At 39.2% G+C, this 14,286-nt stretch overlaps 1 protein-coding gene across 2 annotated transcripts in view; it reads left to right on the top strand.

The window, feature by feature from the left end:
• LOC135102196 (uncharacterized) overlaps positions 1–12,370 on the top strand; it is a 106,755-nt gene extending 94,385 nt beyond the window's left edge. The window contains exon 3 of one of the 2 annotated variants that reach the window (XR_010269585.1): positions 12,129–12,322. Coding sequence is in view for 1 of the 2 variants with exons in the window: in XM_064007021.1 (XP_063863091.1) it covers positions 12,129–12,293 (165 nt within the window). In the remaining variant the exon portion in view is untranslated. Of the gene's footprint in view, positions 1–12,128 lie in introns of both variants that reach the window. The other variant, XM_064007021.1, reaches the window with a different exon arrangement.
• The last annotated feature ends 1,916 nt before the right edge of the window (positions 12,371–14,286 follow it).

Genomic DNA, 14,286 nt, shown 5'->3' with positions numbered 1-14,286 from the left:
TACATGTACATGTACATGTATTGCTAACTAGGCGAAGCATTATAAATACAATACACATTATTATTAATTGTGTGACACCGTTACTTGTAGTGGATAAACTTGTGGAATCAATGGTACGGGATAGAACAGTAGAATTCCTGGAAAGTAACCGTATCATAAAGGACGCTCAACATGGATTTAGTAGTAAACGTTCATGTTTAACGAATTTACCTAACTTTTTTCACGACTTACATAATATGTGTGATAATACCAGGCCAGTAGATATAGTTTATTTTGATTTTCAAAAAGCATTTGATAAAGTTCCTCATAAGCGCCTCCTACATGAAGTAAAAGCTCACGGCATATCAGGTGACCTCGCTGCGAGGATAGAGGATTGGTTGACAGACCGCAAACAGCGAGTAGTGATTAACGTGTCGTGGTCCGAGATGTTGCAAAGAATTGGTTTATAAAGGCTACTGGAAAACTCACAAACATTTTCATATTTTGATTAATAACTACTATTTACATTTCTTACAACTCAAAATTTCTTACTCGCATTCATCTTCAAATCATTCAAAGTTATTAAGTGTTACCTTATATTTCTTGAACATATTCACTGATCAGCGCAGTCATCGTGCAAAACACAGACAATATGAAATGCTCAAACACAACAAATATTCAGTCGGCGCCATTAATGTTCAGTTACAAAAACACACGTGATATCTGCAACACATCACTTACTATAAACATTCCATGACTGAGTAAATCTTCGTACATCATACACACCTGTCATAACAAACATAAAACATCAGTTAAACATCCTGCTCCTCCTTTAATAAGATCATTGATTTATAGACTGCATTACGCTTTAAAACTGCACTTACTTTCAAGTTATTCCGTCCATCTCGACCCCTCTCTGGTCAGACCCTGTGGAACCTCTGGGTCTGCTACTCTCCGCAACTCTCCGCTACTGAATTATTCCACCCACCTTCCAATCTGAAAAAAAAAATCTCACCTTGTACAACTCACTTGTACGTCCTCATTTTGAATACAATGTAAAGTTTTTGTCATCCTGTTATAAAAGGAATATTGAGAGATTATAAAAAAAAAACAATACGAAATAGAGTAACGAAAATTACTCGAAGGCTTCGCAATAAACCCTACAAGGAACGCCTTAAAGAACGAGATCTATTCTCCCTCTCCAAACGCAGGCTAAGAGGGGATCTGATATTGCTTTACTAAACTTTTAAGGCTTTCACAAATATCAGACCGGAATTCTTCCTAAGATTCAACATGTCTAATATTACAAGAAACAATAGCAAATAATAGGTAAGCGATTTCAAACAAATGAAGCCAAACATTTTACTTCAATCGTGTCATAAATATGTTGAATTGTGTTCCATCAAGCGTCGTTAACTCAGGCACTGTTCAGTCATTGAAAACCTGTCTTGACAAGTATGTAGACACTAATTCCCGGTTGTCATTGTTCATGTCTGAATAACGAACACGTTCACTCCGTACTGTTCGTGCTGGTATGTAGATTGTATGTGGTCGAAGTAGTCCTCCTGTCTTTCTTTAGTTTCCTCTCACACTCCATGTTGTTTTTTCTGTACAACATGGTACCATTTTTCATGTGACCCTTGCCTGGAGGGATTGGGGGTGGGGGATGGAAGGACCCTTCTTCTGTGCTATCCTTTCTCTACCACTAATAGAGTAGAATAGTTACCCAAACAGACTTACAAGGACCTCTTGGTCTGTTACTGTTTGGACTTCTTTTGTATTCGTTTGGTTCCTCTTTCTGTGCTATCCTGTTTGTCTCTTCCACTAGTTAGCGTAGAGTAGTTACCCAAACAGCCCAGTAAAGACCTCAGGAACTTTTGCTGTTTGGGCTTTGTTTTTATTCTTCTCCTCCTCCTCCTCCTCCTCCTCCTCCTCCTCCTCCTCCTCCTCCTCCTCCTCCTCCTCCTCCTCCTCCTCCTCCTCCTCCTCCTTCTCTCATCACATGATGAACAATTAGCTGTGAGGGGCATTGAAAACTCAAGGACCCAATCAGTGACTGTCATAGGGATTTGAGGTACCAGGGGTCACTGCTGCAGGAGTGCGGCGCTCCTTTACGAGAAGTGCACTCTTATAGGAGTCGCATGGTAGCCGGAGCCTGATTGACTGATGCCTCTCTTGAAAGCGCCAGGCACAGTATAGAGAACCCAGCAAGCCCACTTTTGTTACACTTTTTTTTTTTTTTCAATTTTCCGCGCATGACGTCACGTTGTCGGAGATCAGGACAGCCAGATTCGCCTTTTTTAGGCCAAAACATAATTTTTGGCTTTTTTCATGCATTTGGTCTAAGGATATCTAGTTTGCCATGAATTACATTATTATAATTATTATTATTTTTTTTAATATGTTGCTTATATATGCTCCATTTGGCCATAACAAGTTTATTTAATATGATAAGTTTGTTCACCGCCACCTAAGACAAAACTTTTTTTTTTCAAGTTGTCGAGTGCACGTATGTTTTCCTTTATTTTCCTTTTGTTACCATGGTTATCCTTACAGTTTTTCCCATTTTCTCTTATTGCTATTGAATAACAATAAGGGAAAATTGGACAAATCAACTGGGTGATGATGCTGATGACGCGCGAGTCCACGGCTGAACTCTGGCGTGTTTCTTTTTTTTTTTTTTCAAGCGGCTGATGTAATTTAAGGCTTCCTATCAACAGCTACCTGTGTTCATGAACAAGCCAGGAGTACGTTGATAGGGTGCTGTCTATGGTAGTACCGTATATTTTGTTATGATGAGTCATTGGTAAACTCGTTTTCCATCTCCCAAAAGCGATCGTTCTGGTTGTTTATATTTATGTCGAGTGGGAAAGAAAAATGTGTAGAGCAGTGTGATTGAACTGTAGGCCCGCGCGCCAGTTCATTTAGTGTGGCCAGCGTGCACTCATTGATTAATTTTATATGAGGAAAAAAATACTTAAATGATATTCAGCAAAGGTCAAGTGTGTGGAATAATAACGATTAGCTTGTTATGACATTGCTGCTACAATAACATAATGCCTGCAGAGCGAAAGTCCTTCCCCATGGTTATGAAGTAGGGACGTAGGTATATGGTACACGTCATGAACACGGCCACTTCTTTGTGCCAAGAACGTTTTCATAATGTGTTGTTAGTATTTTTGCATTCACTCCTGAACCCACCAATCTCAGTTAGTGTACATTGCATTGGGGTCAGGTTTCAGATGAGGCGTCGGGAGCTGTATGGCCTTAGGCCTAGTTGCCTAGCACATACCGTTACAAGTAACTCTCTTCCACTGTCGGTATTCTCACACTGGAATTGAATTCTCTGAATTCGTTTCCGTTTTTTGGCCCAGGCGAAGGACTGACGAAGTACGTGGCACTTGTATACACAGATCGCCACTCCAGTAGTCCGCTATAGCCCAGTGCTCAGTACACATCGTGTAATATTTGGTAAATTCTGAAGTGGAATAATATAAACTTTGGGTTTTTTTACTGCCTGTTTTTGGGTCTTTTTGTAGTGCGTTTGGCCGTTTTGTCTTATTTTTTTTGTTGGCTTTGGCCTTTTTCTGCTTCAGTAATCTGGGAACCCTGAGTGTACTGCCTTCAGTTCCACCCACCACTCACTCTGCCTTAGGGCTTCATTTTAAGTTTAAGGTACATCGCATCTCTAAAGTCCATGTGCGCAGCGCTTCTTATAAAGCACTATGCAAAATGTGCTTTATTAAAATTAATTTTTCGATGTTTATTCATCAGTTTAGTTTGTCATCCATAATCAGTATTATCATTATTAGTAACATTTATAATTCCTGTGTGCACCGTTACCTAGTGAACACCACCACCACCACCCCTCTGATCTTGGCAAGGTGAGTGCGTAGCACTACCCTTGACTGACGGGGCCTGACTGACTGATCCCGGCAACTCCAAAAACAACCAACCTGACTGATGTTACAAATGTAACCTGGGGAGCATGGGAGGTGAGTGTGCAGCACCTCCCTACCCTTCCCAGTCTTCCACCAACCTGACTTGCATTATGACTGGGGAGCAAGGTAGGTGAGTGTGCAGTACTCCTACTATCCCCACTCTGAATACCCTATCACCAACCAATTCAAACCACCAAAATGTGTTAGAAGAACAAGAACAGGAAGCAACGCCATCAGAGGAAGAAGAAGCAGCAGCAGCAGTATTACCGCCATCAGAGGAAGAAAACAAGAAAAAGAAGCAAAGAAAAAGAATTACCACCACTGTTATCGGAGGAAGAAACAGCAGCGTCACCGCCATCAGAGGAAGAAACATATATATGTAAACTACGACTGGTCAAACTTTCTGTGGCACCAGGCTAAGTTCGACCTGTGATGGGCTGTGTTTAGCGACGCCTTGAGATGAGAGGGAAAAAAGTTCCAGGGGTTCATGAAAGGAAAGTACGCTAACAGGGGACTGATTGTGAAAGTGCCAGGCAAGGCTGCTGCTTCAGACATCCACACTTCAACTTCAACTGTGCATGCGAGAATGTTGCTGTATTCTTCCTCCTATTCCTCCTCCTTTTTTCTTCCGCAGAAGACTGTCTTATTACTCCGTCCAAAGGCGGCAGTTCTTGTATAAGACTTGCAAACCTGTGTCCACTCATCCCAACTATCCAGAAATATATCTAATCTTCTAAAGGTCTGGCATCACGTGTTCAAGAGATTTATGTGTATTTTTTTATTTTATTTATGGTGGTGGTGGTGGTGGTGAAGGTGTAAATCTAGAATGAGAGTGAGCGTCTTTGTGTTTCCTCCACCGGGACGAAGAAAGAGAACAGGGATTCCTCATACTCCAGGAATTGCCTTTGTTTCCAGAAAACATTGAATAGTAAAGAAAAATTATTATTTGCTAGTTTTATCAAACTTTCTGTGGCACCAGGCTAAGTTTGACCTGTGATAGGCTGTGTTTAGAGATATCGCAATTTTTCACACTTGAGAGTATATTTCACTCTTATAATGAACGTACAAACTACAGCAGGAAACCAAAATAATGCCAAAAATGGAAGCATGGATTAAAGGATGCCAAATGTATAAAGACATTAATAGTTTTAAATACCGAAGGAAAGACGGTAATTGTTTTTCTTGCTACACATTTATATTTAACAAATGAAGACAGACGTAGGTTGAAAACTAGCCCGGGAAGGAATGTCTGGCGCGTGGCGCTCCTCAAGGCGTCTTGCCTCGCCGGCACAACAATACATAAAGGACTGAGATGTGAATTAACACTGAAAGAACACTGGCCGGTGAGGTGCTCCTGCAGGGCCGAGGTGGACAGGTGTTTGTCCAGGATGCCTCGTGTTACTTCTCACCGCGTGTTTTATCTGTTGGAGATTATTACACTTAATATGCTGCTGTTGCTGCTGCTGCTGCTGGTGGTGCTGCTGAAGCTGGTGCTGCTGCTGCTGTTGCTCTCGCTGATCTTGCTGCTCTTGTTGGTATTGCTGCTTTTACTTCCTTCAACAATAACTACCAGAACAACTGCTTCTGCTGCTGCTGCTGCTGCTACTACTACTACTACTACTACTACTACTACTACTACTACTACTACTACTACTACTACTACTACTGCTGCTGCTGCTGCTGCTGCTGCTGCTGCTGCTGCTGCTGCCGCTGCCGCAGCCGTTGTTGCTGTTGCTAATGTTGTTGTTGCTGCTGCTGTTACTGCTGCTGCTGCTGCTGTTGCTGCTGCCGGTGCTACTGCTGGTGCTGCTGCTGCTGCTGGTGCTGCTGCGGCTGCTGCTGCTGTTGCTGCTGCTGCTGCTGCTGCTGCTGCTGCTGCTGCTGGTGCTAAACTTTACAAAAGTCACCACTGCTGTTTTTGCCATCGTTCGTGCTGTGCCTCTAATCGTCGTCGTCCTCGTTCTCATCGTCGTCGTCGTAACAGTAGCATCGCCTGTCAGAGTAAAAAGACTATATATATATATATATATATATATATATATATATATATATAGGTAATAGTAGTTGATAACTTTGTGATATATAAATTTTGAATAGCAACGCGTTTCACGAGTTTGCAATTACAATTAGGATCATTTACTTTATTTCAACTTATATTCAATTCCTTTATAGTGTATGGCGGTAATACATAACTTCAAAACAATGTTATCCAAGAATACTCTTGAAATTTAGAGCACATTTCGCACTATTTTTCTGTTACACTTTTGTGTACATGCATTTTTTTTTTTTTTATGATAGGAAATGGAAATTTCTCTGCTAATATAAATATTACATATTACAAACATTAAAACGTGCACAACACCCACGACTCTGGGTATTGCAAATGTTTAATTTTTTTTTGAATTTACATGCGCATTTATAGTAATGTGATAAATAAACTGCTGGTAATTATATATATATATATATATATATATATATATATATATATATATATATATATATATATATATATATATATATATATATATATATATATATATATATATTCAACGGTATTGCAGAATGCTAAAGCCTATAGTTTATACACATAATGATTTTATCTCATCATCCTGTTGCCAGCTGCATCACGCACTCAAAGACGATATCCAAGATTCCTGGTCAGAGCTCCAGTGTCATCTACTTTCAGACTCCCCAAGATTTAGTGAATACCTCGAGTACTGACATGTCACGATCACACGTGGATATGGATACTTGGGCAGTGTGTGAGCTTTCAGTGCCTTCATGGGAGATCATATATAAGAGAGAGAGAGAGAGAGAGAGAGAGAGAGAGAGAGAGAGAGAGAGAGAGAGAGAGAGAGAGAGAGAGAGCACTGCTAATAATTAGTTGGGTAACGCACAACATGCCTGGCGTCAGCGGGGATCAGGTGCCAGAACAGGAGAGAGTGGGAGGCTGGGAGTAGTTTCCTTTGCAAGAAGACATTCTGATACACGTAATGAATTGCAGGTTTAGGTATTTATAGAAAGTGCAGTCGTTATCTCCTCGTTATCTCTACTTTGCCGTGGAAATCTCTCTCTCTCTCTCTCTCTCTCTCTCTCTCTCTCTCTCTCTCTCTCTCTCTCTCTCTCTCTCTCTCTCTCTCTCTCTCTCTCTCTCTCTCTCTCTCTCTCTCTCTCTCTCTCTGTACCTGCCTTGGACAGTAAGCAATTAGTTGTTCTAGTGGCGGTGTTCCTGAAATAGAAATACTGAAAAGCACACTCCATCTTTTAATACCCAATTAGCGTGGCTTCCTGATGGGAGGTACGGTAGAGCACGCTTTCGTTTGTAAGCCAAGGGAAAGTAAGCGTCTTTCCTCCTCAGACCCTCACTAGCGCCAGGATTAGCTGTGTGCCGGGGAGTGCTGGTGAGCCGTGAGTAATGTTCACTCTTAGATACACGTGCAATGTAATGTATCTCCCTGTCATTATTTTTGTTTATTATTTATTATTATTTATTATGTTTATTATATTGATACTTGTTTTTGTCTTTTTCCTTCCTTCCTTCCTTCCTTCCTTCCTTCCTTCCTTCCTTCCTTCCTTCCTGAGTGCCTGCCTGCCTGCCTTCCGTCACCCTTATATTCCTGTTTTTCATTTTATCCTTCCTTCTCTCTGCTATATATATATATATATATATATATATATATATATATATATATATATATATATATATATATATATATATATATATATATATATATATATATATATATATATATATATATATATATATATATATATATATATATATATATATATATATATATATATATATATATATATATATATATATTTCTCTCTCTCTCTCTCTCTCTCTCTCTCTCTCTCTCTCTCTCTCTCTCTCTCTCTCTCTCTCTCTCGGGAGTTCGTTGATGAATTGGCATGTTCTCATGACTCTCTACCAGTATTTATTGGTGTTTCATCTTTTTCTATCCTGCATGAGTCTGCTCCCGGGAATTCGGTATGGTAGTTGTACGGCGATAAATAATATTTCAGTGCGATTTTTGCAATATTTTCCTATATCTATGAAAGCTTTCGTTACTGTGGAGTGTGGCTCGAATATTATTATTGTTTTTTTTTTTTAATATAAATATTTTCGTTATATTTGTCCAGCACATTTTTGTTTATGTGATAAGAAAGAAAGTGACCATTTAAATCCCGAAATTTAATTTCATTTGTATAAAGAAGTTTAAATTAGAGAGCGAAATGAAGAAGGACTCCTTAACGTGTGGGAAGTGCCTGCCAACCTACTATGGAGGGTGTGCTGCGTAAATCATGATTGTATAGGAGCGTGATGTAACATGTTCACACTGATACCACTTACAGACAAGCCTTCAAGTACCTTGGTATTTCGTAGTAGTGGTTTAAATAATGTTTTGACTTGTTTAGGTAATCATCAGAGAGAGAGAGAGAGAGAGAGAGAGAGAGAGAGAGAGAGAGAGAGAGAGAGAGAGAGAGAGAGAGAGAGAGAGAGGGACAGGTAGGCAGGAAGGCAGACGGTCAAACAGACAGGCAGGGAGGCAAGCAAGCAAGCAAGCAAGCAAGCAAGCAAGCAAGCAAGCAAGCAAGGAGCCAGACAGACTAACGGGCGGGGAAAGAGGTGGATGGACATACAAAAAAGAAATAAAGAAAGCAGGCAGACAGACAGGATGACAGGGAAATAGTCAGGCTAACTTGAAGAGGATAGGCAGGCAAAGAAGCAGGCAGACAGGCAGGCAGGCAAAAATAGAAGGCAAGGAAGCAGACAGACAGACAGACAAATAGACAGAGGGACAGATGGATGTGCGGGCAGGCACAGACATGGACAAAGTAGTTTTAAATAGCGGCAGAAACTGGAATATTTCATTCCAATGAATATATTTTCACAATTTTTTTGTAAAGCACTTTAATAAATAGTTTATCGTGCCCTGTAGTGAGTACTTAACCAAAAATCTAATCTGAATTAGTCAGTGCGATATTAATACAGCATAATGTTTGCACAATATAAACGTATGCCTCTTCCGTTACTCGTATATTCTTTCGTGATAACAATTACTGTAAGCGAAGAAAATGCAAACATAGTGTGCTAACTATATTTTTCTCTCATGGCCTCGTATTTACGGTATGCCATTTTTCGTGCACAATACGGAGTTGTCATTGATTTCCTAAAACTACTAAATATACCAGAAGACAGACCTACTGACCCATACTCGTAAATATTGTTCCACTCGTAATGTTACACCACACACACACACACACACACACACGCACACACACACACACACACACACACACACACACACACACACACACACACACACACACACACACACACACACACACACACACACAACATTAATACAAAATAGATGCGCTGCAACAAAGCAACAGAGATCAGGATGCTCATTCTTACAGAGCATTATAGTGAACATGTGAGGCAGAGATAAACAGACAGACGCAGACAGACAGATTGATTTAAAACACTTAGTAACATGTACTTGTTATAAGCAATTCTAAGTGACCATTACTTTCCCGTTCATTCCCATTCATTGAAGCATTTCAGTGTTGAGACGCAAAGGTAGTGTAAGTGTTGAGGCAGCGGTGGTAGTGGCCCCTTCACCTCGCAGCGAGGCAGGAAGGGGAGGCGAGGGACACCAGCAGTGACTGGCCTGAAGGCGCCTTGCGTCCCGCCTCCTCTGTGCGACCCTCTCCCTTGATTGCCTTCATGCATCAATCGCAGCATGACTTGTGCTCCTCCTCTTCAGTCTCACTTAACTACCACCTTCATATTCTAGACACCGCTGAATGTTGGCAAGCTTTACATTTATTATTTTTGCTTCTTTTTATTTTCTTATTTGATCTTGTTATATATGTAATGGTGTTTGTTCGTTTCTTTTTGTTGCAGCTGTTGTGCATATTTAACATTCTCAGCGTTTGAAGTGTGTTCTGTTTTCAGTGTTGTTTTCCATGTATCCATGTGTTCTTGCTTGGAAGAATTTGACACGTTTTATTTATGACATTTCGTGTTTTTGTTCAGTATTTATTCTTTCCTCTTTTGTTCATAAGAACATAAGAAATAAGGGAAGCTGCAAGAAGCGACCAGGCTTACACGTGGCAGTCCCTGTATGAAACACTCCTACCTATTTCCATCTGTTATCCCCATCCATAAACTTGTCTAATCTTCTCTTAAAGCTCTCTAGTGTCCTAGCACTAACTACATGATTACTGAGTCCTTTCCACTCATCTACCACTCTATTTGAGAACCAATTTTTTCCTATCTCCTTCCTAAACCTAAATTTTTCAAGCTTGAACCCGTTATTTCTTGTTCTACCCTGGTTGCTGATCCTAAGAATTTTGCTTACATCTCCCTTGTTATAACCCTTATACCACTTAAAGACTTCTATCAGGTCCCCTCTTAACCTACGTCTCTCTAGAGAATGTAAATTTAACCGCTTCAACCTCGCTTCGTAAGGAATACTCCCCTTCCCCTGAATCCTTTTAGTCATTATCCTCTGTACTGATTCTAATAGACCTATATCTTTCCTGTAATGTGGGGACCAGAACTGCACAGCGTAGTCTAGATGAGGTCTGACCAGCGCCAAGTATAACTTTAATATTACTTCCGGCCTTCTACTTTTAACACTCCTAAAAATGAATCCTAGTACTCTATTTGCCTTGTTTCTGGCTTCTATGCATTGTTTCCCTAGACGGAGTTCAGAGCTAACTATAACTCCTAAATCTTTCTCGTACCCTGTACCTACCAGAGTTTGGGTGTTTAATGTGTACCTATTGTGTGGGTTTCCTCTACCTACGCTAAGCACTTTGCATTTATTGATATTAAATTGCATTTGCCATCTATCCGTCCATTCATTCATTCTATCTAAGTCTGTCTGCAAGGCGATGGCATCCGCTTCTGACCTAATTAATCTACCTATCTTTGTGTCATCCGCAAATTTACTAACATCGCTACTAATTCCACTATCCAAGTCATTGATATATATTAGAAATAATAATGGCCCTAATACTGATCCCTGTGGCACCCCACTAATGACATGACCCCACTCGGATTTCGAGCCGTTTATTAGCACTCTCTGTCGCCTGTTACCATGACCCTATCCAACCTAACACCTTCCCATCTATCCCGTGTGCCCTAACCTTTCTCAGGAGCCTTTGATGGGGCACCTTGTCGAATGCTTTGCTAAAGTCCAGATATAAGATATCATAACTATCACCATTATCTACTGCCTCGTACACCTTACTGTAAAAACTTAACAAGTTTGTCAGGCAAGACTTCCCCTTCGTGAAGCCATGCTGTGACTGATTTATCAAGTTATGTTTGTCTAAATGTTCCCTAATGTTCCTGGCTATTATTGACTCTAACATTTTACCTACAACTGAAGTTAAGCTGACAGGTCTATAATTAGACGCTAAAGTTTTATCCCCTTTCTTAAAGATGGGTACTACATTAGCCTGCCTCCACATTACTGGTACCTCACCCGACTCCAGTCATTTCCTAAAGACAGAAACTAACGGCTCACTAATAATCTTTTTACATTCCTTCAGTACTCTGGGATATATTTCATCAGGTCCTGGTGACTTGAACTTTTTTAGCCTATCTATCTCCTGCTCCACTATCTCCCTAGTTATGGAAATATCCGTCAGCTTCTCATACTCATCTGCTCTAAACACCTGTTCACTATCTGGCATATCCTGCATGTTTTCCTGGGTGAAGACAGTTAAAAAATAATCATTCAGAAGTTTACTAATCTCCTCCCCAGAACTAACCAGCTCCCCATCTGCTGCCTTTAATGGACCTACAGTATCCTTATTTTTCGTCCTGTATACCTGATAAAATCCCTTGGGGTCCGTCTTCGCCTGGCTGGCTACCTTTAATTCATAATTGTCCTTAGCTTTCCTCGTTAACTTCCTGACTGTTCTAACTAATTCATTATACTGTGTCCTTAAAACTTCCTCACCTGCCCTTAATCTCTTATATATACTTCTCTTACGCCCTATATAATGTTTTAACCTAGCAGTCATCCATTTAGGGTCATTTTTTTGTGAGTTCATGTGTATGTTGTTAACTCATGCAGTAAATGATTTCTTGTGGTTCCGTTTATGATGCTTCATTTTTAGCTCTTTTTAGAATAGTGAAGCTGCATCACTTTTTTTATGTGGATGTTTTGATATTTTCAGGAAAGAATGGCAGGTGGTGCCGCGGTGAACACTCCCAACACATGCAGGAGGAAAGTGAGTACCTGCTTCATTACATCATGTGCCCTCTATTTTGGAATTTTTTTTTTCATTTCAACGGAAACCTGTTGCCTGCCTTTCTCCTGTCAGCTTCCCACGAATCTGTGAAGGAAAGAAAGGATGTGCTTCCATGGTATCGTGTCAGTAGTGTTATCCATTGAAGGATTAGTTTAAACCTTTTTCCAATGCGTTGTTTTTGTCTCCCATTTTTCTGCCTTCCTAGGGTATATATGTGAAAGAAGACAGAATGTAAATTTAGTCTATAATGTTCATTGCAACATCTTGCAGGGAAAAAGTCCTTTGAGGATTAACCGAGAATCTTTTTCAAAACTATAATTTTTGTATTCCAGTCTTCGTGTGCTTATTTTAATGTATGCATAGAGAAAAGAAGGATACGAAATCATATGTTTTCTATAATGGTGTCATCTTTTTGGTATAAATATTTACTTAGAGATTCAATTGAAACCTAACAATTAGCTGTCATTTTTGCGTTCGTTTTATATATATATATATATATATATATATATATATATATATATATATATATATATATATATATATATATATATATATATATATATATATATGTGTGTGTGTGTGTGTGTAATATATATATATATATATATATATATATATATATATATATATATATATATATATATATATATATATATATATATATATATATATATATATATATATATATATATATATATATATATATATGAGTGAAGAAAGGAAAGATGATATTACAAAAAACTTTCCACAATAATGGGAATATTCACTTGAGGTCTTTTTTAGGTAACAAATATCAGATCTTCTAGTTTATATGTCTATTTATCCTTTGTGTGTTTTACTGTTATGTAGATTAATACTATTTTGCACGTTATGATAAAGTGTCCTTGGAAACTATTACTGTAACACATTTCTTTTAGTGTGAATTTGGTTTCCACGTAAAAAAAAAAAAAAAAACTCTCCTTCTATGGAGAAAAGATATTTATATTTTCTTTGTTCAATTGGTATTGATATTATTATTTTTAACTCTGATTTCCCGGGAAGCGTTACCACCATGATATTTGTGACCTAACCTAAGGTAACTTTTTAGCGTTATAACCTTTGTTGCAGCTTTATTCAAGTAAAATCAAAGAGAGGAAAGCTTGTATAGTTCTGTGAAGTGTTCTTATTTGTCTCTGTGTGTGTTGATTGTCGCCTTGAAAAGTCAAGGTGACGTGGGCCTTGATGACTAGAGCCGGCCCACACTATTTGTCTCCCTTTTTTTAGAGGCTCGTCGTTGTAGATTTCTGAAAATATTAGTTTTCCTCACGTTTTTATTTTCCTTGTCAGCGAATGAAAGATAATTTATGATTTTCTTAATCATTTAGTAACGTATTTAATATCTTTGGAGGGATCATTCCCGTAGCGGAGCGAGGGGGCTCTATTTTTGTTACCGCACATCTGTACACCCCACCGCTCCCGCCTGGCCCTGGAGGGCACAACGATGATTTGGCCAGGAGCACCTTTTGATGTCCATCGTATATAAAAGTTTCGATTTCATTTTCGGAAACACTTCTTGGTAACTTTTGAAGGCGTATCTTTGTTATTTTATTTAATTTCTTCGTCAGACTCACCTTTTTTTGCTGTATTTTGCATATTTCGATTTATCGGCATGTGGGCGAAGGTTTCTGCCTCGCAACTCGCACAACTATCGCCTCATCACTACAGATCGAGCTCGAGCGCACAAAATGTGCCAATTATTTGCCATAACTCACTTCATATACGGGAAAGGGTTGTGTGAAGAAGGTGTTGTGAGGAGTAAACATAGGAGAAATTAGTTAAATCTAGAAAGGTAGCTAGCTCAGGGAAGGTGAGAAATAGCTGAAGTATTTACCACACAAAATGTAGCAGTATTTTGAATAAAATAGACTTGCTTAGAAGAATAGTGTGTGTAGAGAAATTTGATATCATTGCTTTAACTGAAACTTGGTTAGATATGTGAGGAAAAGTATTTAATCCAGAGGTCAAGATAGATGGTTATACATTGTTCTATAAAGATAGGGAAAACAGGAGAGGAGGAGGCGTCGCGTTATACGTTAGGGACACA

The sequence above is a fragment of the Scylla paramamosain genome, chromosome 7, assembly GCF_035594125.1.
Source record: "Scylla paramamosain isolate STU-SP2022 chromosome 7, ASM3559412v1, whole genome shotgun sequence".
NCBI classification, from domain to species: domain Eukaryota; kingdom Metazoa; phylum Arthropoda; class Malacostraca; order Decapoda; family Portunidae; genus Scylla; species Scylla paramamosain.
The sequence above is the reverse complement of the archived record's forward strand: the minus strand, read 5'-3'. Positions and strand labels throughout refer to the sequence as shown.